General features: G+C 49.3%; 8 protein-coding genes and 1 non-coding gene across 9 annotated transcripts; 3 read left to right on the plus strand and 6 right to left on the minus strand.

Annotated features, from left to right (window-relative positions):
* Nucleotides 1-1,146: 1,146 nt before the first annotated feature.
* On the plus strand, nt 1,147-2,545 carry J7337_010930 (uncharacterized protein; the record flags this gene model as incomplete). Its single annotated transcript, XM_044828491.1, has 2 exons — nt 1,147-1,600; nt 1,653-2,545. The coding sequence occupies 2 exons, from the start codon at nt 1,147-1,149 to the stop codon at nt 2,543-2,545; spliced, it is 1,347 nt and encodes a 448-aa protein (XP_044677045.1).
* Nucleotides 2,546-3,128: 583 nt separating this feature from the next.
* J7337_010931 (uncharacterized protein) lies at nt 3,129-5,107 on the minus strand (the record flags this gene model as incomplete). The annotated part of the gene is made up of 9 exons (XM_044828492.1): nt 3,129-3,256; nt 3,309-3,442; nt 3,494-3,701; nt 3,755-3,912; nt 3,971-4,191; nt 4,244-4,324; nt 4,385-4,671; nt 4,725-4,887; nt 4,940-5,107. 9 exons carry the CDS (start codon nt 5,105-5,107, stop codon nt 3,129-3,131), a joined length of 1,548 nt encoding a protein of 515 aa, XP_044677046.1.
* A 436-nt stretch (nt 5,108-5,543) lies between these two features.
* On the plus strand, nt 5,544-6,497 carry J7337_010932 (uncharacterized protein; the record flags this gene model as incomplete). The annotated part of the gene is made up of 4 exons (XM_044828493.1): nt 5,544-5,828; nt 5,880-6,159; nt 6,216-6,383; nt 6,433-6,497. The coding sequence occupies 4 exons, from the start codon at nt 5,544-5,546 to the stop codon at nt 6,495-6,497; spliced, it is 798 nt and encodes a 265-aa protein (XP_044677047.1).
* A 710-nt stretch (nt 6,498-7,207) lies between these two features.
* On the plus strand, nt 7,208-8,535 carry J7337_010933 (uncharacterized protein; the record flags this gene model as incomplete). The annotated part of the gene is made up of 6 exons (XM_044828494.1): nt 7,208-7,280; nt 7,538-7,768; nt 7,827-7,994; nt 8,047-8,280; nt 8,333-8,400; nt 8,458-8,535. The coding sequence occupies 6 exons, from the start codon at nt 7,208-7,210 to the stop codon at nt 8,533-8,535; spliced, it is 852 nt and encodes a 283-aa protein (XP_044677048.1).
* Nucleotides 8,536-8,791: 256 nt separating this feature from the next.
* On the minus strand, nt 8,792-11,185 carry J7337_010934 (uncharacterized protein; the record flags this gene model as incomplete). The annotated part of the gene is made up of 6 exons (XM_044828495.1): nt 8,792-9,341; nt 9,398-9,716; nt 9,766-9,833; nt 9,888-10,254; nt 10,313-10,997; nt 11,075-11,185. The coding sequence occupies 6 exons, from the start codon at nt 11,183-11,185 to the stop codon at nt 8,792-8,794; spliced, it is 2,100 nt and encodes a 699-aa protein (XP_044677049.1).
* Nucleotides 11,186-12,195: 1,010 nt separating this feature from the next.
* Nucleotides 12,196-13,428, minus strand: J7337_010935 (uncharacterized protein; the record flags this gene model as incomplete). Its single annotated transcript, XM_044828496.1, has 2 exons — nt 12,196-13,077; nt 13,165-13,428. 2 exons carry the CDS (start codon nt 13,426-13,428, stop codon nt 12,196-12,198), a joined length of 1,146 nt encoding a protein of 381 aa, XP_044677050.1.
* Nucleotides 13,429-14,262: 834 nt separating this feature from the next.
* Nucleotides 14,263-14,738, minus strand: J7337_010936 (uncharacterized protein; the record flags this gene model as incomplete). The annotated part of the gene is made up of 2 exons (XM_044828497.1): nt 14,263-14,503; nt 14,644-14,738. 2 exons carry the CDS (start codon nt 14,736-14,738, stop codon nt 14,263-14,265), a joined length of 336 nt encoding a protein of 111 aa, XP_044677051.1.
* A 1,326-nt stretch (nt 14,739-16,064) lies between these two features.
* Nucleotides 16,065-16,155, minus strand: J7337_010937. The gene has a single exon. It is a non-coding gene; the product is annotated as a tRNA-Pro (tRNA).
* Nucleotides 16,156-17,492: 1,337 nt separating this feature from the next.
* On the minus strand, nt 17,493-20,787 carry J7337_010938 (uncharacterized protein; the record flags this gene model as incomplete). Its single annotated transcript, XM_044828498.1, has 3 exons — nt 17,493-20,517; nt 20,566-20,603; nt 20,659-20,787. 3 exons carry the CDS (start codon nt 20,785-20,787, stop codon nt 17,493-17,495), a joined length of 3,192 nt encoding a protein of 1,063 aa, XP_044677052.1.
* Nucleotides 20,788-22,772: the final 1,985 nt, after the last annotated feature.

Below are 22,772 nucleotides of genomic sequence, written 5' to 3' on the forward strand. Positions count from 1 at the left end.
TGGCCGGGCGTGCGTATTATGTATTATTACGGACTTAGTATGTCGCTATCACGATACTGCTCTTAGATTATATTAACTCTTCTCAGGGAGTGTTTGACGTAGACTTTGCTACGGGGTTAACGCTGGTCGAAATTGCTCCTGGTGTTACTGTAGATAAGGTCAAGGCTAAGACTAAAGCTCCTTTTACTATTACTGAGTTATTAGAGTTAATAATAGGAGTGTAAAAAGCGTCTTTGTAGGAAGGCCAAGTTTATATCAAGACTATTTAAAACTATAAATAATAGCTGCTGTGAATTAGGTGCTTCTTAGGTGAAAGGAATGTGATAGACTCCCTGAGGCCTACCTTTATTAGAGCTACTTCCTATGTGACATAAACCGATAAGCTCCATAAAGGCTAGAGATAAGGCCTTAAATCGTATTGATAGTCTCCTTATGTAAGGGTTATGCTCATAATAGCAAGTGGGCAACTTATTATTAACATATAATGACTTTCTATATATAAAATCTATGTAATCTATTTAATGACAGAGAACTCCCCTGGAGGGGGTTATGTGTCCCTCTATAAGTGTCAGGTTAGCGGTTGCTGACCGGTCACTTTCCCCGGGCGCTCTCCGCGGCCCCTTGACCAGACCAGCTCAATAGCATCAAGATTATTACAGAAGTAAGGGCTTTAGGCTAGAATCTGATTCGAAAGTGTGGGGATTTAGTACATCTAGGGTACTTCTTGGGGTTAAGCACTAATTCAACTACGCTAGTTAGGGCTCATTCTTACAAGTAGAAATACATTAACGCAGGCACACTATTATACTGCGTTAAGGTCAATATACCCGTATAAGCCGGAATCTCGAGAACCAGAGTCTCCAAGCATTAATCTGCCTTAAATTCTAATCAGCTTTCTGAGTTAGCAGTAGTCCAGAGTCATTATGGCCTCCACAATATGGGCCTAAGAGGGTTACACCGCGCGCAGTATCACTAAACAAAAGTGCCGTTCTGTCCGCGGGGTAAGAACAAAGCAAATAAAATGCAGATCATTTAAGATACAGATGAACAGGGTTCTAATAAAGTATAAATGTTATCAGAATATGCCTTCTAAGTGTTAGACTATTACACCAGACACTCGAGACAAGCAACACTTGCAGACAAACTATGGCTACTAAGGCTCTAGTAACATGGGCTCTAGCCCTTCAGTTCAGCAATCTCACTGAACCAGTCATTGATATAGCGGTTAAAAGCGTCTATAACTGGGCCGGCTATGCTATCGGCAGCTACGCTTTACCCCCAGCAGGTATTGCGTACAAGGCTAGTGTTCCCTTCATCGGAGCCGATGGAAACTCATCCATCTTTGGGACCGGCAAGTACGTTGATGTTAAGACCGCAGCTCTTATCAACGGTATTGCCTCCCACGCTGATGACTATGATAACACCTACCGAGATAACCCTATTCACCCCTCTGGACCTGTGTTGTCTGCTCTGTTTGCTGTTGCGGAGTGGATGGCACCTGTGTCTGGCGAGGATTTCTTGGCGGCCTTCGTTGCTGGTGTTGAAGCGGAGTGCAAGATTGGTGTTGCTGTTTTCCCGGAGCATTACAATGTTGGATGGCGTAAGTGTGACCAATCATTCTTCTTGGGGGTGCCCATACTGAGTGTCATCAGACATTACCAGTACCGTTGGCTCGGTTGGTTCAGCTGTAGCTGTCGGAAAGCTTCTCGGACTTGACACTAAACAAATGCAGAAAGCTATTAGCATAGCCTCCGTTCAGGTCATTGGTATGCACGAGTCTTTTGGTACGGACACCAAGCCTTTCCATGTTGGGGCTGCAGCACAAGCAGGTCTCCAGTCAGCACTGCTAGCTAAGAGTGGTTTTGGAGGATCTCTCGAAGGCCTGGAAGCTAAGAGGGGTTGGTCTCATGTTGTCAGCACTCGTGAGAATCTGACTGCCGAGATCTCCACGCTCGGAGATGTTTGGGAGATATCCAGGAACACGTTCAAGCCATACCCATGCGACAGGATCATTCACGCTGCCATCGATGGCTGGATTCAGATTCACGACAAGGCAGTGAAGGATGGCCTCGACCTCACCAAGATCGCCAATGTCACGGCCCGTACTCACCCCCGCGTTCTGTTCCTGACCGATGATCCCAAGCCCGAGACAGGTCTTCAGGGCAAGTTCAGCGTCTATCACGCAGCCTCTGTAGCACTCCTTTTCGGCGAAGCAACCCCAACCCAGTTCACAGATGAAGCTGTGCATAACAAGACTGTCATTGAACTCCGCCAGAAGGTCAATGTTACAAGTGATGACAAGGTCAGCGAGCACGGGGCGTTTGTTGCTGTTGAGTTTGAGAATGGAAAAAAGCTCGAGATTCATGTTGAGCACACGATTGGTAGCTACGAGAATCCCCTGGATGAGAAGTTTCTCCATACCAAGTTCTTGGATCATGTTGGTAACCAGATCGGAGACGTTCGGGCGAAGAATGCTTTGAGTGCTTTTGCTGGTATCGCCAACATGGCAGATGTTGGTCAGATTTCTCAACAGTTCAAGAAGTAGGGGTCTTCAGCGTACAAAGCTGCACTCATCATCTATCATCTGTCCAAAATATCTTATAAATACGTAGACATGCATACAATACCACAGATACCTTGTTGCAATTTTACCTACATTTAGACTCCAATACATTGTTGATAACTCAATATGAGTTCACATGACGTAGTAGTAGATGAGTTAATAATTACTTTTTAATGACTTATTGAAGATTTGCAGTATTAGAGAACAACCCCGGTTTGTTCGCTTTGTTGTCGTGTGACAATGAAGACGCACAGCTATGCGATTCCGCAAGACAATTATGCTGATAAATAAGGGGTGTAGATCAAATAGCTTGGGAAAAGGTGATGGATTTGTACCTGTATGTATGGAAAATAAAATGAAGATTTGGGCTATCAGCCAGTGTCCATCTCTGGCGTGTTCGCCCAGATCTATGTCACGGATTGTGAGTTAATCTTAGACATGACAGCAAAATCACAACTTTAGAGTGAGACATGAGGCAAGTACCATTGATTGATCTATTCCCGCTGTGCTACAACTATCTGTCAAGGTCCGGGGCTTGATCTTGCTTCTACAAGGAGTTTCAATATTATAGAACGTATCGGAAGTCCTTGTTCTCGAACTCGGTCTGATCCCGCATACCAGCCTCGTTACTACGCTCCTTGTTGGGCGCACCGTAGGTCTTGTTACGGTGTCTGTTAACCAGGTACATATACACTAGAGACAGAGAGTCAGCTAAAATTTCTATGCTGGATATCAGGCCACTTACCAAGAAGACCAAGGTGGCAGCAAAACTTGATAGCATAGCCGACTAAAAGTCCGATAGTAGCACCGGTGAAGTGAGGAGCCTCAGACTTCTTGACGACGAAGGGGCCGGCAAAGTTGCCCCAGCAGTAAGCAGTACTGACGTAGTACGTTAGTCAGGTGTCAGAGGTTCATTGATGAAAGACTCACAAGACCAGCGCGCTAGCAAGGGATCTATGAGTGTAACCAGCCATGTTGGATGAAATGGTGGTCAGAGACACAGTGAAGCCAACAGACTGGGTGTTGACCAGCCAGAAGCATACAAGTCGGCCCCAAGTGTTATGACGGGGGAGGTATGCCATGCATGCAGCAGAGATTGTGCAAAGCATGTTGGCAACCGTAGCAGTGAGAAGTCGAGCTGGCTGTTGTTAGTTAACTGGTTGGGTGCTTCGTAACGAGGGTTTGACTGACAGTTTGGAACGTTGAGAATGAGGCTTCCACCAATGATCAAGCCGATGATCTGGACAGCATCTCCAACGGACTTCAGTTGAGTAGTTCTGGTGGTGCTGAATCCCATGTCGCGGATGATGATGGTTGAGAAGGAGTTGACGACACCATTAGGGATGGCGCTGTCAATCATTTATTAGCAAAAGGTCAGTCTTTTGTCGTGACGAGGATTTGACTTACGCAGCGAAGACCGAGGTAAAGAGCAGAAGAGTCTTGGGATCAGTGAAGCCGAGGACGACCTGATCCTTATCGAAGGCCTTGTTCTTGATACCTGTCTCGTTGGATGCTACTCTCTTGACTGCAATGAGACGCTCGCGATGGTTGAGGAATCGGGCGTTAGAAGGTGAATCGGGGAGTAGGAACCAGATGACGAAAGCCCATAAACAAGTAGCGCCACCGAGCTGTAGACATATTAGCCGTGTCCTAAGGATGCTAAGCGCAATGGTGACTTACGATGTAGAAGATCAGCTCCCAACGCTCAGGCTTGAGGTCGACAGGAAGCTTGGAGACTCCCATGGAGATGTATGAACCGACCTGTATAGGTCCAGTTATTAGCCAGACGACTTTGGTCGCTAAATTCTCTTTGTGACTTACAATGCCACCCCAACCAAGAGACGAGTACCAAATACACTGGCGAAGAGGAATCTCTCGTCGGGTGTACCAGAAACCAGTCATAAGTGTCAGTCCAGGTGTAACAGCAGCCTCAAAGACACCCATGATGAATCGCACAGCCAGAGCACTCGAGTAGTCGCGGCTCTGAGTCATGATGATGACCATGAGACCCCAGAGGAAGACACTGATAGCCATAACCTTTTGCGCAGGAAAGCGACCGATGAGCCATCCGCAAGGGTATTGGCCAAAGAAATAACCAGCATATACCACTGTATATCTGTATTAATAGTCGATCGCGCGAGGGGAGGTGAGGAATACTGACTTGCAGAGAGGTAGTTGAATTGGTTGCCCTTGAGGCCAAGAGCCTCTTGATATCCGAAAAGGTTGGCATAGTTTAGAGAGGTCTTGTCCATGAATTGAAGCGCTTGGGTAACGAGGAACGTAGGGAGGATAACGAGATCGAGCTTCCATCGCAGTTTCTTTGCCTATAATCCTGTCAGTAAATGCAGTGTTTAATCCCAGTCGTGTTCAGCGTACCTCTGCATCCGAAAACTCAATGTCTCGAGCTTCAAGGTACTCGCTGTAGCCAACAGCATTTTCTCGATCGTGAATATCCATCTCAGTTTGACCGCCCTTGAGCTCTGAGTCCTCAATAGCCTCAACGCTAGGGGGTGACTCGACGATAGGCTTAGGCGTGTCCGACATTGTTTCTCAAAGTCTTGTTGCTCAAGTCAAGTCGAGAGAGGATGGAGAGAACTGAGTTGAAGACTGAGACTGGACAAGGGGAAGCTGGGGTAGTATTTATCGAGCGCATGCTCGCCGAGTCAATCAGAAATTTAGACAACCTGGGGTAGCCTGCAACTTCTCCGCCTTTACCCCATGGGGCCTGGCTCGACTCCGCATGGCATTGGCCAATTGAACATTATCGGTGAACTGCTGGAGCATCCCCACGGCCAGTCTCCGCGGATACAGACCGACGAAGGCTGTCGAGAACGCCACTGGCATTCATTAAACCCAGAGAATTGTTTAGCTGCCAACCAAGAACTCGTATGAGACTGAAGAGGACTATCGACAAGAATAACTACGCTTTTCCCCCTCATAACACTGATTGCAGCCTTTCACACAATAGAATCATCACATTATGGGGCAATCATCTTCACAACAATCCACCAGTGAGCCATACCTTGCTAAACCAAGTGGCAGCTGCTGTCTCAAAGGCACGATCCACTGGGGCGAGTCAAGAGGCACTTGGGAAACCATCGCAAACGTCGAAACATACATCTCAAAACCAGCACCCGAAAAGGCAAATGGAAACATCCTACTATACTTTCCAGATGTATGGGGCATGTTCCCCAACGGGCTGCTAGTCATGGATGCTTTCGCAGACGCAGGCTATCTAGTCTTGGGGCTCGACTACTTCCGTGGAGTAGGTTAGGCTGACATGAAATGCTTAGAACAGAGACTAAAGACGATACAGGACCCTGTTTGGAAGCATCGCAAAGACCGGCATACCCAAAATCCTGACTTTGACTACGAAGCCTGGAAGCGCAAGCACACTGCCTTTGCGGATGTTGCTGTGCCCAAATGGGTAGCCGCTGTCAAGAAGAGCTATGGAACAAACACAGCAAAGTTTGCTTGTGTCGGCTACTGTTTCGGAGCGCCTTACGTGTGCAATGAGCTGAAAGGTGACACGGTGGCAGCAGGCGCTTTTGCTCACCCAGCGTTCCTCAAGGAGCATCATTTTACAGATCTCAAGAGTAAAGTCTTCTTCCTTCGGTAGCTCTCTGTCAGTGTTGCTAATTCTTTTTTATAGAGCCTCTATTTCTCTCATGCTCGGAAGTTGATCACACGTTTGATGTGCCTTCTCGACGTCGAGCGCTGGATATTCTACAGACCAACAAGAAGGTCTTTCACTACCAAGTATTTTCTGGTGTTGAACACGGATTTGCTTTGAGAGGTGACCCCAAAGATCCTTACCAGCGTAAGTTCCAATAGTGAAGCTTCCCTCGACACCTACTGACACGGCATAGGCTGGGTAAAGGAACAGAGTCTGGCAGGTATCGTGGCATGGTTCGATTATTGGTTGTCGCAATAGATAGGTATACCAAGATCAATATATGAAAAATAGACTCTTAGTTGTATTCTCGTCGACTACTACAGCAGTCTTCAAGCTCCGATTGGCGAGTTAGACTTGAGCCATCTCTTCTATGTTGAAGTTGCTCAAAGAACACAGAGCACAAGAACAGTCCCCCCATAAATTGAAAGGTCGCTACCTACAATGCGCCCGTAATGGAGGTTTGTGATCTGTCGCCTAGGGGATTCTTTGGCGCGTAGCAGGTATACAGGACGACCGAATGAATTGACGCGCTGAACACACGTGGTCACTAGTCTGAACTCTGAAGATCAAAATTCCTTAGTGCAGGCCACTAAGAGTCGATAGACATGTCCAAATCTGAATTGAGACTGATCTCAATTGACAGGCAAGATTCCGGGAGAAGCCCGAGTTTGGGTATCCCCATCATTTCCCCCGCAAGTGGCCCTCGTGACTCTGTAGTCAATAGTTCAGAGAACAAGGGAGTTCGGCGATTTCCCGCGCCGAATGCCCGGAGGCTGAGTGTGGCCATCGGCCGCGGTGAGCGACGATCTCTCAATATTTGACTGCAAGGTGAATAATATTTATTCTTCGATGCTGAATCTTGTGAGATATATGAATTCGTTTTGCTATAGATTTTGGACGTAAACCATCCATCGGCTGTAAAAGCCAACATTTTGTCAAAGCTACTTCATCAACTCACGTATTCCGCAATGGCACCACCTCGAGCCTTCGACTTTTCTGGAGATGTGGCAATCGTCACGGGTGCCGGATCCCGCATGGATGGTGAGTCCAAGACGTACAGTCCCCAGGGGTTACAAATGTTATTACAGGTACTTAGATTAGTCATTCTCAGTGGCCAATCTAGGTATGCTAATCGCTCCAGTATTATCTCCATCTATATATAAGAATAATTATCTCTTATTAGTCTTCTTTAATTCCGTTGTGGCAAAAATACCTAACTAAATCGCGGAATTGCACATTTGTAACCCCTGTGGACTGTACCCCAATTCCTGTCCCCATTATACTAACCCCCTGTAAAGGCGAGATTGGCAATGGTCGCGCGGCTGCCATCCTCCTCGCACGCCATGGCGCCAAGGTCGCTCTTGTGGACTTCAATGTGGACTGGGCGAAGGAAACCAAGCGGATGATTGATGAGGAGGGCGGCATTTCAGAGGTGATCCAGGCTGATGTCACAAGCGAAGAGTCTTGCAAGAATGCCATCGACAAGACTATCGAGCTATGGGGCGCTCTTCACATCCTTGTCAATATCGGTAAGTTGAATCGCATGCATAATCATAGCGAGAGACATGCACTGACGGGCGAAAATAGTTGGCGTTGGCGGTGCAATGGGTGATGCTACAACAATCAACCTCGATGCTTGGGACAGAGACTTCCGCATCAACGTCACAAGTATGGTCATGATGAGCCGATATGCGATTCCTGAAATGAGGAAGCAGGGCCGTGGATCCATCATCAACATGTCGTCAGTTAGTGGATGTAAGTATCCTCTGTTTACCCCCAAAATGTCCAAGCTAACAGGGTCCTGCAGTACTCGGCGGCAACCCCAGTCTGCTGTACCCTACCACCAAAGGTGCCATCATCCAGATGACACGGGCCATGGCAGCTCATCACGGCCGTGAGAACATCCGTGTCAACTGTGTCGCACCGGGAATGGTGTATACTCCCATGACAAGAGGTCGTGGAATGACAGACGAGATGAGACAAGCGAGAATTAATCAGAACTTGATGAAGAAGGAGGGAACTGGCTGGGATGTTGGCTATGGTAAGTAAGCCCAAACCCTTGTATCTCTGTGACTTTGGCTAAAACCCTGAAGCTATCTTGTTCTTGGCTAGCAAGGAAGCTGGCTGGATCACAGGTCTGATCATGCCTGTCGATGGAGGCGTAAGTAGCCTCAATCTCCATACCATAACGTGGGCCGCGGCTAATACTTTGCCACAGACTACTGCCGGAAAGGCCGATAGACCAGCTCTCAAGGCTGATACACTAGCTGAGGCCAACACTGGTATACAGAATTAGATTTGTCGTCAATGCGATAGTTTTAAAAAATATTACTGTGAACTGTACTGCTTTAGAACCCTCAGACGTTTGTTTAGTCTTACATAGACCTTGAGACCATAACAGTCAGTGTCTGTACCCGCCTGGACACGCTGATACCTTAGGCGACTCATATCCTTCCTCCAAAGCACCATACATTTCTCATCATCTTGGACATAATGTGTGAGCTTGTGAAAGGTATTCGAAACATGAAGAAATAAAAACTGCTCAATAATGCCTAAACCGGTTCATGTCTCATCATTTCATCAAGATCAATCTGTAGCTCTGGGTAACAGTCCAACGAGGCCATAGCATCCATGCTCATACTATTCAAGTACGCATCCATGTCAAAGTCATTCGGGCTTACGGGGTCAAGATACGGAAAGGCTGGGATGTAGCTGTTCATGTTAGCAGTGACCGTGTTGTCGGATAACGACTGATCAGGTGCTGGCCGTTGAACTGGCGTCCTCTTCAGGCCTTTTATGATTATGTGCAAGCTGCGCTCAAGGAGCGGACATCTTGCCATGCCACGGTTGAGGGCTCTAAGAAAGGTCTGCATAGTGGGATGCGTGGCACCATCATTGTTCTTCGCATCTTCGAGCACAGCTGAAGCACCTGTGTAGATGCAATACCCCATGAGATACGTGATATTCTCGAAGCCAAAGGTTGATTCAAGCATCAAGAGGAGTTTCTCCATGCTGAGCGCTGCGCTCATACAGACTTGGTAGTAGGCTGGTGCTGACCAGAATGGGCGATGGGCGAGGATGACCGTGCTGAAGTAAAGGAGGCTATTCACAGTCAGTAACACAACAGTCAGTCAGCAACATGGGGGTTAGGAGCTTACTTCTGAGAGATAATATGGGGAGGCGGACATATGTTGGGTAGATACTCTGGGTCATAACGCAGATGCACTGGTGATTCGGCACGCCATGTCTCTAGACGTGCCTTGATATCGTTCAGCGACGACTCGGTTATAGCTCTGCTTCGTTTTGAGTAGAGTTGTACTATTATGTCATTAATGATGACAGAGAGCTTACACGAGTTTGCGAAGCATGACATAGCGTGACTTTTCATCACGGGGTACTGGCTCGGTGCTAGTCTAGTAAGTGGTGAAGTGTCTTCGTAGTATGGCGACCATACATCAGACTCTGCAGAGTCATCCACTGTACGTAATATCAGATTAGAACTGTTTAGTCGCTTCGGGGCGCATACTGAAGTCAATGGGGCTTTGCGGCAGCTCGGTCACTGCTGGAAGTCTCCCTGTGTAAAGGCTGATAGCTCTGCAGGCCCATGTAAGCGAAGATTATGCACAGTTCTCGAAGATGGTCACTCACTTGTCCCAGAAATAGCAGCTCCAGAATAGCCTCTTTCGGATTTCCAAGTCTACTGGGTCTAGTCCCTTGAGGTCGGCTATGTCAGGCCCATTATGCTGCAATCCAAGGTCGGCGGACATTCTGAAGGCCATCCCACTATACAGCCATGCTTGGGAGATGGAGCCTTGAGCGAGTTCCCGGGCACTCAATTGCAAAAGAGCTTGGGTAGTAGGTATAGAACTGGGCTTCTGTATTTCGTCACCGAGGAGGAATCGAACACGGGAGAAGAGTAGTTGCGCGTGGTCACTGTCGTAGTATTTCGAGGCATGAGCGCATAACACGAGGAGGAGAAGCTCAGAGTAGTAACGGCCGCCGGTCGTCATGTCACCTGGAGGCGAGGGAAATTAGTCAAGTGTGAGACATGTTGTAGCACCCAAGATACGTACGCATGAATGCCGGCCGGTACGCCCACATAAACATGGGAGCAACCCAGGTCCAGTGCAGGTGAAGAAGCTTTGCCATAACCTGTCGAGGCAATCCAAGTCGGAGCGATGCATTCCCAAGCGCAAAGTCCTCCCAAATGGTCGATTCTCGAGCTCGCGATACCAGGTAAGCGCGGACGTCAGTCCTCTTAGATCCGTCCCCGCGACTCATCGAGTTTGTAGATGGCGATGCGAGACCAAGAGGCTCATGAACAGCAGATGTTGGGCCGTAATAGCATATCTTGCCGTGTTCATCCACGCTGAGATCTATCGCCAATCCGTCTTGCGACGCACCTTCGATACCTGTGGTTGGTCGAGGAGGATCTTGGAGGCGGCTTTGATGTGTGGCAGGCGACGTTTTCAGGGCTATGGGCTCTATGTTGAGCCCTGATGATAAGGGCAATCGTGTTGACAAGTCTTCAGCAGCGAAGGAGCTTGATGCGGGAGCTACACTCTCGGCAATGGAAGCTCTCATGTTGTGACTCGTGTAGCTGTCACCACCCTGAAGGCGCTCAATCGTCTCCTCGGCTTCTTGAAGCTTGCGCGCCATGGCAACAACTTGCGACAGCGGCGGGGGTTTGTCATAGTGACATTCGACATGGTAGACCTCGCATGTTTTACAGGTTGGTTGACTCCCTTCACATCGAACCTAAACCATCAAACAGGTCAGCAAGCGTATCAAAAGCTTATACGCAATGAACGATGAGGAACAATGGAGATTCTGACCTTCTTTGCACGGCAATTGGCACATGTCAGACCTCGATACTTGCGAGACGTCCGCTGTTTCTTGGAGCGAGCGGAGCTCTGTCGCTGCCCTTGCTCGTCATTGGTCTCCATGTTTCCAGGGGGAAAGGAGATAACACTCGATCTTCTGATAAGCTCGGATCACGTAGAGAGAAGTGAAGAATTGGCTTACGGTGAAAGCTGAGGGATTATCGTCAACACTGAACTTGACGACTACGGAGGTCCATACCAAAAGTCTTTGCTGAGGTGAAGGTGACTGTGGCTGATACACCCACTTTTGATACAATACCTGAGATACATCAAGCGAGATAAGACCTACTAATTATTATTAAACTATAGCAGTTATAGCCAGTAATTTAAATTAATAATACCCCTAAAGACCCTATAGCTATAAGGGTATTATAGGGCAGTCTCCTTATATCTTTCTTATCTCTTGTATATCTGTGTACCTGACAAGGATCTGTAATTGTGGCGTAAGTTATCTTCAGTAAAGACTTTTCGTACGGACATACATATTCGCGTGGATGATGAAGCGTAATTGGCCCGGGCAAGCTCCGCGGAGTGTGCGGGGAGAGCGGGCAGGGAACTAGAGCCCTGGAAGAATTAATTGATGGAGATGGAGATGGAGATGATTCAAGGCTTATAACATTTACAGTGATACTCTCATGAGCCTGCCTCTGAGTTTTCGGTAGTATCATAAATCCTCTGTTCAATATCCACAATGAGAGTCCCTTACATCCCTAATCCTCCTCCAACTTCTTCCCCAGAAGAAGAGGCAATCGTCGTTGCAATTGCGGCCCGCCGTCATCCCCGCCCCATACAACCCCTCGATTTTGCACTGCTGCATTCCCTTCACGTCGCCGCTGGCTGGAACACTTTCGCCGGCGCCGTCCGCACAAAGACGTCGTTGGCAGATGATCTGCGGAGAAATACGGTCGATACAGAGTACAGGGTTCAGCATTCTCAATGACTCAATCCTCACACCGAAGGAGATGAGACGAATAATTGAGAACAGAGGTCATATTTGCTAGTTTTACCATTATTCTGACAGTTTTTACCAGAGTGCATATGAAAAGCTTCCACTCTCCAGTCCCTAATGCTCATCATTCTCGTACAAACAATCCGGCCATACCCATGCCAGTTCCAATACACATACTCACAACCCCCAGCTCACCGCCATTGGCCCGCCCCAAGCCATGTAGTAGCGTACTGGTCAGTCTTGCACCTGTAGCACCAAGCGGATGCCCCAAAGCAATGGCGCCTCCGTTAGGGTTGACATTATTATTCTCGTATGCCCTTTCGAGACCTAGTTTTCTCAAGCAATAGATTGCCTGGCTTGCGAAAGCCTCGTTGATTTCCCATCTGTGAATATCATTCTTCGTGAGGCCAGTGCTGTCCAGTAGCTTTGGGATCGCAATCGCCGGCCCGACACCCATTTCATCTGGCGCACAGCCTACTGTGACTGCGGAAACAAATTTGCCCATGATGCTGCCGCCCAGACCGAGTTCATTTGCTGTGCTGCGTCTCATGAGAAGTGTTGCAGCAGCGCCGTCTGAGACTTGAGATGAGTTCCCAGCGGTCGAGGTTCCGTTCTCTCTGAAGGCCGGTTTCAACTTTGCTAGGCCTTCCAGACTTGCCTGAGGTCGAATACCATCGTCCGTATCGACGACAACGTCTCCTAGTCCGTCAGATTGCTTTTGCAAAACGGGGACAATCTCATCCAAGAAAAGTCCAGATGCTCGGGCTGCTGCCGCCTTGAGGTGACTGCTGACTGCAAAAGCATCTTGATCCTCCCGCGAGATACTGTAACGCTCGGCGACATTTTCCGAAGTAATTCCCATTGGAATAATGCAGTCCAAGGCATCTTTCACAGGAGAATCTCTGAGAGCGGGCCAGAGGTCAGTTGGGATAGCTCGGCTCCCGTAGTTGCGCGTCATGCTTTCCATTCCCGCTCCAATTCCCACAGAGATCATCCCTGTCCGGATCTGAGAAGCTATGGATGAGATGGCTTGGAGTGAAGAAGAACATGCGCGGTTGACAGTATAGAGGGACGCGGTGTTTGGGTATCCAACGTGGTTCATAGCCATGCGCGCAGCTTTAGAGCCTCCAAGCTCAGACAGTACTACACCGACAGCGACATCCTCTATAATTGACGGGTCCAGGTTGGGCACTCTGTTGATTGTTGCTTCGAGTACAGAGGCAAGAAGCTCTTCAGGAAACGCGTCTTTGAAGGATCCTCGATTCGCACGGCATATCGGCGTGCGCAATGAGGATATAACTACAACGTCGCTGGGAGCCTTAGCAAGTATAGAGATAACTCCTCTTGGTGGGAACATGACTGATGGACTGGTAACTTTTGGCACCTTGACACATATAGTGATTCATTTCAGGCCAGGTTTGCATTTTAGCAAGCAGGCGGCATTTTAACTACAGTTGGAACATATGCTCCGTCCATGAATTCGCTTTTGGACAATCATGTATTGTCGTCACCCGAGCCACTTCCTTTCGGGGATGTTCCACGGCCATATTCCGTGAGCATGATGAATGAGAGCAGTCTCGAATACAGTGCTAAAGCAATTCAACGTTTCGAGCATTTTAACAATTATTCTATACAGGGTATTCCGGACCACTGCAGGGTATCTTCATGTTTATTTCTTGGTAATTTGTGACCAGACTGGTCTGGATACTCAACACCTGGCGGAACACTTGAATACGAGCTGGTCATTATTATGCAATCAATCGACTTTATACTTGTGAACTCTTGCATGTTTTATTAAAAGAGAATGAGAGGCCTCATAGGCTATATTGTGATCATCGTGCATGTCATTTGTCTCCATTACAAGTACTCTGCGTCTTATTCACTCCCCAGAGCTCCAAAGCATTATCCCTAAAGAGTCTCTCCTGGAGCCATTGCTTCCCCTCGGTCAAATCTGGTAGGTGAGACACCCATGGCCTAACGTCTAAACCTTCAAATCGTGTGTGAGGCCAGTCTGAGCCAAACACAACTCGCTTCGGAGCTTGCTCGAAGAGCTCCAACGTGACGGGGTCAAGATCCCCCCAGACATCAGACTCGAGATGGCTGAGACGGTATGCGCCAGATATCTTGACCCACGTCGTGCCTGTCTTCCAAAGGCGGATCAAAGATTGGAAACCCTTGATGTCGTGGGGGTTCACAGGACCCGTTGTCTTTGGAAGACTTGGATCACCATGGTGATCAAAACAACGCGCACGTCGAGAGTGGGCAAGAAATCTTCCAGTTCTACGATGCGCTCCATCTTGGTGTACAGCTGGAGAACCCAGTCGAAAGGCTTGATAAGCTCGACGTATTTGCTGATCTGACTCTTGAGCTCATCGATAGGCGTATCATCACCATAAGTCACGAGATTGACGCGTACAGCGCGAACGCCCTCGCTATCCGATCGGCGAATATGCTCATGCGACATGGTATTTGGGTCAAACAGCGCAAGACCCAGTGCTCGTTCATTCCCAACCGCACGAGGGTCAAATCATAACCGTGCGTTGCGGTCTGAACGAAGAAGACATGGTCGCACCCGATGCTGTTCTCGAAGATCGCATTCTCCCAGAGCTTATGAACAGCAGGCTTGTAAGGAATGTCTTCGACTGGAGGGTAACGCACGGGATGCATGATGTGAAGATGTGAATCCCAGGCGCCGGCTGGTTGGTCGTTGTGATAATTGGAACTTACATCGGCTTGGGTCTGAAGGTCCCGGGGCATGTTAACTTTGAAATGTGATGAGCGTGAAGGAGTGTGTGTATGTGTGTGTGCTTGAAGATGAAATTCCGAGTCTGACGTGGCCGCTGGTTGCCGTCATGCCGATGTTCCGTCTTTGAGAATTGAGAAACGAGCTGGCCTGGGTGGTATTGTACTCGGAAGTCGGCAGTGGAAGTCGGCAGTCGGCAAAAGCCGCCATCGTAGATGCCCAAGTGCCTGTTAGGATGGTCCCCGATTGCCCGGGCTGTTTCTTGGGTGCATTGAAATGCTTTTATTCGAGCCATGATCGGTTTGTACGACCTTGCGTAGGCCCGTTCCAGCATCCTCAGTTGCACCGCAGAAGGTTCTCTTGACGTGGTCTCAAGGGGTCGGAAGACTGGCTGTCCGGTATCGTTGGGATTGACGCCATGTCGGATTTCGATATCACTCCGGCCAACGATACGCATCTTCGCGGCGGTACATCCAGTAATGATTTTGCCGCATCGTAGGAGTGGTGAGCATGAATGCAGCGATTGCATGGAGACACGTTTGTGCATCAACACGTCAAAGTGGGCCCCGACATACTGAAATATCGAGACGTGAATCACGTGGTCACGTGGCCAAGTCGAAGCGTTACACAGTCTGATAACTTTTGACAACGGAAAATAAACCTCAGCCTGAGGTACATTCCACGCCGTTACGGATGTTATACAACAGGTAGAGCTTCTTTCTTGAAGTGGTCTGTCACACAAATCCATGCGCTCCCTGCGAGACATGATGTTATCGCCGATCACCGACTTCCGTGGCGAAATCCAACACGAACGAAACAAGGCTCGATACATTTTCTTAATCTTAAGCGCTACGACATGATTAACGCGCGGGAATTCTCAACTAAAATCGAGCCAAGAAGAAGAAGCATCGCAGTTTGCCTTTGCTGCGCGGCAAAAGACGGGGGTTCTCTGAGGTACTCAAACTCCGGCGTTGTTCGATGTACCTTTTCATATCTCCAGATCTTCGAGACGCCTTAACTACTCGAGCGTGCTTATCTGAGGCTGAAGCGACAAGCCGGATCCATCCATGTTGGCTTGGACTTCACGAGCATTCGCCCCCAGTAAAATAAGGGGTTATGGACGATATTCCGATTGTCACCAGGAGGAGAGAGTCGGCTTTCCTCATTTGGTATTCAGACCCCAATACAATGGAAACTGCCTACTCTACCACAATGACAATTAGAAAAGGGCAAAAAGAGGTAAAAGAGAAGGGTCTGGCCGGGGATTGAACCCGGGACCTCTCGCAAGCTAAGCTATAGGGTTTTCCCTAAGCGAGAATCATACCACTAGACCACCAGACCGACTTAGAACAGCAAGCACACTGGTGCTGGCGTTGGTGCGGGAGCCGCAGTTGGGTGTTTTGTCCTGGCGCGGAACAGAAAGGAGAAATGACTTAGTGAGTTATTCGACGGGAATCTGTGGGGAGGTCAATGAGTGGATAAGAAACCAGCCGCGAAGATCAACCGGTTGACACCGCTTCTGAATAGAAGAATTAATGCTTGATTACGCAGTACTGAAACATGCAGATAATGCATCTGGCCCAATGGAAGATCCAGGCAAGGAAATGATGGGCATATGTGTGATCCAGACGACATGTTCAAGACCAATGCACGTTAGCCGTATCTTAGCCGACTATGGGAGCAGACACCGTGGGACGCAACAGATTAAAATCGTGATGAAATTGAGGTCAGAGGCAAGCACCCTATATTGAGTACCAAAAAGACCTTTCCATGTATTGAGCATAAATCGTAAAATATTTGATCGCACTTGGTCCTCTTGTGCGGAGTACTGTGAGCAACACATAGCTGTTTTGAACAGCTCGGGCGTAAAAGTGATTGGGCTGAAAACGGTTCTTGATCCATCGAACCGAGCTACGATAAAATCCATTTCGCTTGACTTTGGCTAATTTATCAACGTCTTGCCATATCATCTGATCACTTCGTATCTCCAAGTCGGACACTCAGATGATTATAACTTGCGTGAAGTAAAACGTATCGTTTGAAAGTCACGCAGGTCCAGGGTATGACACTTGACGCGACAGTCAGGGTGGGTCGCAATGGATGATGCACGCTCTCTATTGTTCTCAAATTGAAAGAGGCTCTGATTCCAAATTTATGCTGAATAAAGAGGCTGTTGAACTAAACCACTGTGCCAAAGGCCTGCACCAAATGTAAGGTCCCTACACTAGGGGCCTAAGGCAACAGGGCTTATATTTTGTACAACAGAGGCAAATTCTCAATATGACGCGTCTGACCATTCATTTGTGTTCTAGTCGCTTGGGCCGATGCTAGTGAGACTGGAATTTTTGATCGCGTCGTGGACCTAGCTCTTGATTGGTGGGGTTACGAGATCGACAAAGCTCAGTGACTTTTGCTGCAGCGGTCATGGAGCCATGCCAACTCAGGTAAGCGAAGCGTAGGTAGCCAAGGCGCGAAAACAAGACAGTGGACAAGTCACCAAAGGAGTCAAGCAAGTAAAAGATGAAACAGTCATGAGATTCAAGCTAATCTAAACTATATCACAGTCTCTAATAGTAAGTAGATTATCATGTGTATTAGATTGGTCTCTCTAAAGACCTGTCACCATCGCAATGCGCAATCGCGCCAAGACATCGCGTCCAGGACCCCATCGTCTAGATCTAGGCAGTTGTGGTGGTAGAAGCATCAGATGTAGAGGACTCCGACTCAGTGCGTGTGCTCGTGGTAAAGGTCGTGGGCTGGCTGGAAGTCTCGGAAGTAGAAGAGGTATCAGTAGCGGAGCTGGAGGTCTCAGAAGCTGATGAGGAAGAAGAGGTATCAGTAGCGGAGCTGGAGGTCTCAGAAGCTGATGAGGAAGAAGAGGTATCAGTAGCGGAGCTGGAGGTCTCAGAAGCTGATGAGGAAGAAGAGGTATCAGCTGCAGAGCTAGAGGTCTCAGAAGCTGAGGAGGATGTCTCAGAAGCTGAAGTAGATGTAGCTTCAGCTGTAGAGGTGCTGGAGGCAGCAGTAGAAGAGGAGGTCTCAGCTGCTGATGATGAAGAGGCGGCGGCAGAGGAAGAAGAGGTATCAGTAGCGGAGCTGGAGGTCTCAGAAGCTGAAGTAGATGTAGCTTCAGCTGTAGAGGTGCTGGAGGCAGCAGCAGAAGAGGAGGTCTCAGCAGCAGAGCTGGAGGTCTCAGCAGCTGACGAAGAAGAGACAGCAGCAGAGGATGATGAAGTCTCAGCAGCAGAGCTGGAGGTCTCAGCATCTGACGAAGAAGAGACAGCATCAGAGGTGCTGGAGACAGCTGCAGAAGAGGAAGTCTCAGCCGCTGATGAGGATGAAGCGGCTGCAGAGCTAGAGGTTGCAGCAGCGGAGGAAGAAGTCTCAGTAGCTGAAGAAGAGGTCTCATCAGCAGATGAGGAAGAGGCGGCAGCAGAGGAGGATGTCTCAGCAGCGGAAGTTGAAGCAGCAGCGGAAGTAGACTCAGCAGCAGATGAAGAAGTCTCAGCAGCAGAAGACGAGGTCTCGGCGGCGGCGGAAGAAGAGGTCAGATCAGCCGAAGTGGAGGCGGCAGCAGAGCTGCTAGACTCGACAACGGAAGAAGATGTCTCAGCGGCTGAAGTGGATGAAACTCCAGCAGCGGAGGAAGATGTCTCGGCATCGGATGAGGTAGAGGCGGCAGCAGAGCTAGTCGTCTCATCAGCAGCAGAGCTGGTGCTGGCGACCTGGCTGGAAGACTGGCCGATAGAGGATGAGGTAGTGACAGCAGCGGAACTAGACTCGACTTCAGAGCTGGTGGCAGCAGCAGAGCTGGACTCCTCAGCAGATGAAGAGGTGGAAATTCCAGCAGGGTTGCCAGTCAATTGCTCAGAAGTGGAAGAAGCGGCTTGGCTAGATGTCTCATCGGCAGCTGATGAGGTAGTGGACTCAGCAACAGATGTGCTAGAGGCAGCCTGGCTGGTAGACTCATCGACAGTAGAAGACAAGGTGGAAGCGGCAGCAGAGCTAGTCTCATCATCAGCGATAGATGTGGAGGAAGCAGCTTGGCTAGTGCTCTCGACAGCAGAGCTGGTGGAGGCAACCTGAGTAGAAGACTCCTCATCAGCAAATGTGCTACTAGCGGCCTGGCTAGTGGTCTCTTCAGCGACGGAAGTGGTAGAGGCAGCAGCGACAGAAGTGCTGGAAGCAGCCTGGCTGGTGGACTCGTCATCGGCAGCAGAGGTAGAAGCACCGGCAGCGGAAGTGGTAGTCTCCTCATCGACATCGGTAGTGGAAGCAGCAGCTGAGGTGGTGGTCTCGTCGTCAGCCTCGGAGGTAGTACCGGCAGCGGCAGAGGAGGTAGTAGCTCCAGCAGCAGCAGATGTTGAGGTGGTCACCTCGTCGGCCCCGGTAGTAGTGGTGCCAGCAGCGGCAGCGGAAGAAGACTGACCAGCAGAAGTAGAGGAGACGGCAGTGGTAGTCTCGTCGTCAGACTCATCTGAAGTCACAGCAGTGCTTGAAGAAGCGGCAACGCTGGAAGACTGACTGGCAGGAGTGCTGGTGGTGGACTCATCATCATCGGAAGTGGAGGTTGTGACACCGCCAGTGGCCTGGCTGGATGCACCACTGGATGAGGCAGCAGCAGAAGATGAGACAATAGCGGAAGAAGACGAGACACCAACGGAGGATGAGACAGCAGCAGAAGATGAGACAATAGCGGAAGAAGACGAGACACCAACGGAGGATGAGACAGCAGCAGAAGAGCTGGTGGAAGGTGCAGCTGAGCTTGTGCTGGTTGAAGCTTTGCTTGTAGAAGCGGGAGCACTGGTGGAGGTTGAAGCCTTGCTAGAGGAAGCAGGGGCACTAGACGTAGAGGCCTTGGAGCTGGTGCTGGAGGAAGATGAGCTAGATGAAGCCTTGGAGGTTGTTGTCGTAGCCTTAGAGGTTGTTGTCGCAGCCTTGGAAGTTGTAGTAGGCTTGGAGGTTGTGGTGGGAGGCTTTGAGGTTGTGGTGGCAGGCTTTGAGGTAGTAGCAGGCTTGGAGGTGGTAGCGGGCTTGCTAGTGGTAGCGGGCTTAGAAGTGGTAGCGGGCTTAGAAGTGGTAGCGGGCTTGGAGGTAGTAGCAGGCTTGGAGGTGGTAGCGGGCTTGGAGGTGGTAGCAGGCTTGGAAGTGGTAGCAGGCTTGGAAGTAGTAGCAGGCTTGGAAGTAGTAGCAGGCTTGGAGGTAGTAGCAGGCTTAGAAGTGGTAGCAGGCTTAGAGGTAGTAGCAGGCTTGCTAGTGGTAGCAGGCTTGGAAGTAGTAGCAGGCTTGCTGGTGGTCGTTGGCTTCTTGGAAGTGGTGACGGGCTTGGAGGTAGTAGCAGGCTTGCTAGTGGTCGTTGGCTTCTTGGAAGTGGTGACGGGCTTGGAGGTAGTAGCAGGCTTGCTAGTGGTCGTTGGCTTCTTAGAAGTCGTAACCGGCTTGGAGGTAGTGGCTGGCTTCGAGGTAGTAGTAGGCTTCTTGGAAGTCGTAACCGGCTTGGAGGTAGTAACGGGCTTGGAGGTAGTAACGGGCTTGGAGGTCGTAGTAGGCTTCTTAGAGGTTGTAGCAGGCTTGGATGTAGTGGTAGGCTTCTTGGATGTAGTGGCCTGGACCTTGACAGTGGTAGGCTTGGCAGAAGATGTAGTCTTCCTCTTGACAAGGCGTCTCAGAGGATTGCCCAAGCGGCCGGAGCATGTGCACTCACTATCGATTGTTAGCTACATCCCAACGCTGACTCAGCTGAATACTCACGGTGCACATGACACAAAGGTTTTACCCTTCTCGATGCACTGTTGAAATCGTTAGCCCATACTGATACCAGATCAGATACCCGATTGTACTCACATGAGCTTCGCAGGCTCGGTCGCCGCCGGAGTACTCGCAGGTAGTGACACCAGATCCATCGGCAGGCAAAGCAGCCGCGTTGACAGCAGCAAGGGATATACCCCAAACGATGGCCTTGATGAAATGCATTGCGAAAGAAACAATGTAAAGAAGATACTACTTTGGTGAATGTAGTAGACTGTGAGATTGTTGATGAGAATAAAATCCATTGCTGGTCAGATCTATGAGGGTTTTTTATAATGACTGTTGCTCTCCATCTTGGCCGATGGCCGGTATCTTCAAGTTCGCCTGTTTCCTAATCCGTCTGGGTCCAAAGTTTGTTTAGTCGAGATATTCAGTATAAACTCAATGTGCTATTCGAGCCTCATTCTAGCCACAAGAAGACCCTTCCAAGGACCAAGGCTAAAAAGGTATGCACTGTTGCGTGAACTCAATTTCTATTTCCAGCTTTCCGCATATGGAATTGTGAGTGATAAGGGTACCAGGAGACCGGGACTCTTTGGTAGAGGGACTGTAAGCGGTAATAGGTTGATACTGGCAGTGACATTATGGAGATGGAAAAACAAGGCAGAGAATGGCTATTCCCATTGCAATCAATTACTGTCTGAATGAATTGTCGAAATAATTCTCCCAGATCGAGATAACCAAGGAAATGGTGAATTGAGGTCCTCTCAGTGACTCAAGTCCTGTATCTCTCGAGGCAAGGTCTAGATCGTGGAGCTGAACCGAGACAGAGGACACCATTCCAATAACGGCATGCAAAACGGGCCTACCCGCGGCGCCACAGGCCGGGAAAAACGCAGGTCCCTGTACATTCCAGGCTGATCCCTTCCATTCTTAACAGAGAACGAGTCTTTGCCCCTTGCAGAGCTCGTGGCAGAGCCACTGTCGATAATCCCGACTACCCGGGCTCCCGCTACAGAGACACCTTGGCGATTGTGCGGCTCCTCCTTGTGGCGTTTGGTCTAGATGTGTTTTTGTACGTAGTATTGCAAAACCGTTCACTACTTTTTCATTCTTTCTGTTGACGGAGCAGAGGCTAAGCGATGTCTCTCAGCCGTGCGCTGTTTCGCCGAGAGGCTTGAATCTGGGCGTATCTCCACCAAGCCGACATATCTTGAAATCGCCATCATTCTATAACCGCAATCGCATGAAGTGACAAGTCACTGTCTGTAATTCCTAAAGCACTAGAATCATCTCCACTACCCTTTTGGCGGAGGTCGCGATTCACCTGGACCGTCATGGCCAGATCAATTTTACTTTCCAACGCCGGATGATCACCCAGACAAGCTTTTTAGTCACTGTTGATCTGCAAACATCCAGACGCAAATCATGGTCCACTCGAGCAGGGTTCCCCGTGTCCCAATGACATTCTGTAAAGCTCTCGACTGTCACTGTCCATTATAAAAACCAGGGTCGGCATGTCGTGCCTTGTCGCTCTGGTATGTAAAACTCGGGCTAGGCGGCATCGCGACCCTTTTTCCCCACCACCTATTGGCTCACCTCGGGCCTAGCTACGTATTCGTCCATAGCGCAAGCCATTTCACAGAATGGCTCGTATTAAACCAGAGCCTAGCCCATGGTAGTCCTGTCACTATCACAGTCACTTATCACCAAAACAGTCAATATTTGGAGCTTCGCTGTCTCGACTCTGTTTATTACCGATAAGACCATCACCAAACAGAGTTGCGCGACTCAACCAACACATTTAGCCCCGTAACCTACACATGAACGTGGCAGAGAGTCAATAACGTGCTCGTACGACCTTTCCGACTTTGGGCAGTCAAACAATGCACTTTTCACTCTCAGCTGCGCCATTTTGCTACACTATTCCCCAAAGCCCATGCTTGCGCGTCTCAGAGGTTGAGCCATGGCGTGAGGCAAAGATGTGATTGCTGGCCTGGAACTAGCTATCAAGCTGCATGCAGCTTTGGCAGCTATCGATTAAGCATAACAGTGCCTCGAGCCTCATCCTTGCATGATGAGGCTTTTACATGCGCCCCGTAAGATGGGCCCTTCATTGTTTGGCTCGGTAAAACGCTCGCGATGCGGCTTAGAACGAACCGGACGAGACAGTCCGATACATGTTCCCATTCCAACAATTGCATACGGTC

The sequence above is a fragment of the Fusarium musae genome, chromosome 8, assembly GCF_019915245.1.
Source record: "Fusarium musae strain F31 chromosome 8, whole genome shotgun sequence".
NCBI classification, from domain to species: domain Eukaryota; kingdom Fungi; phylum Ascomycota; class Sordariomycetes; order Hypocreales; family Nectriaceae; genus Fusarium; species Fusarium musae.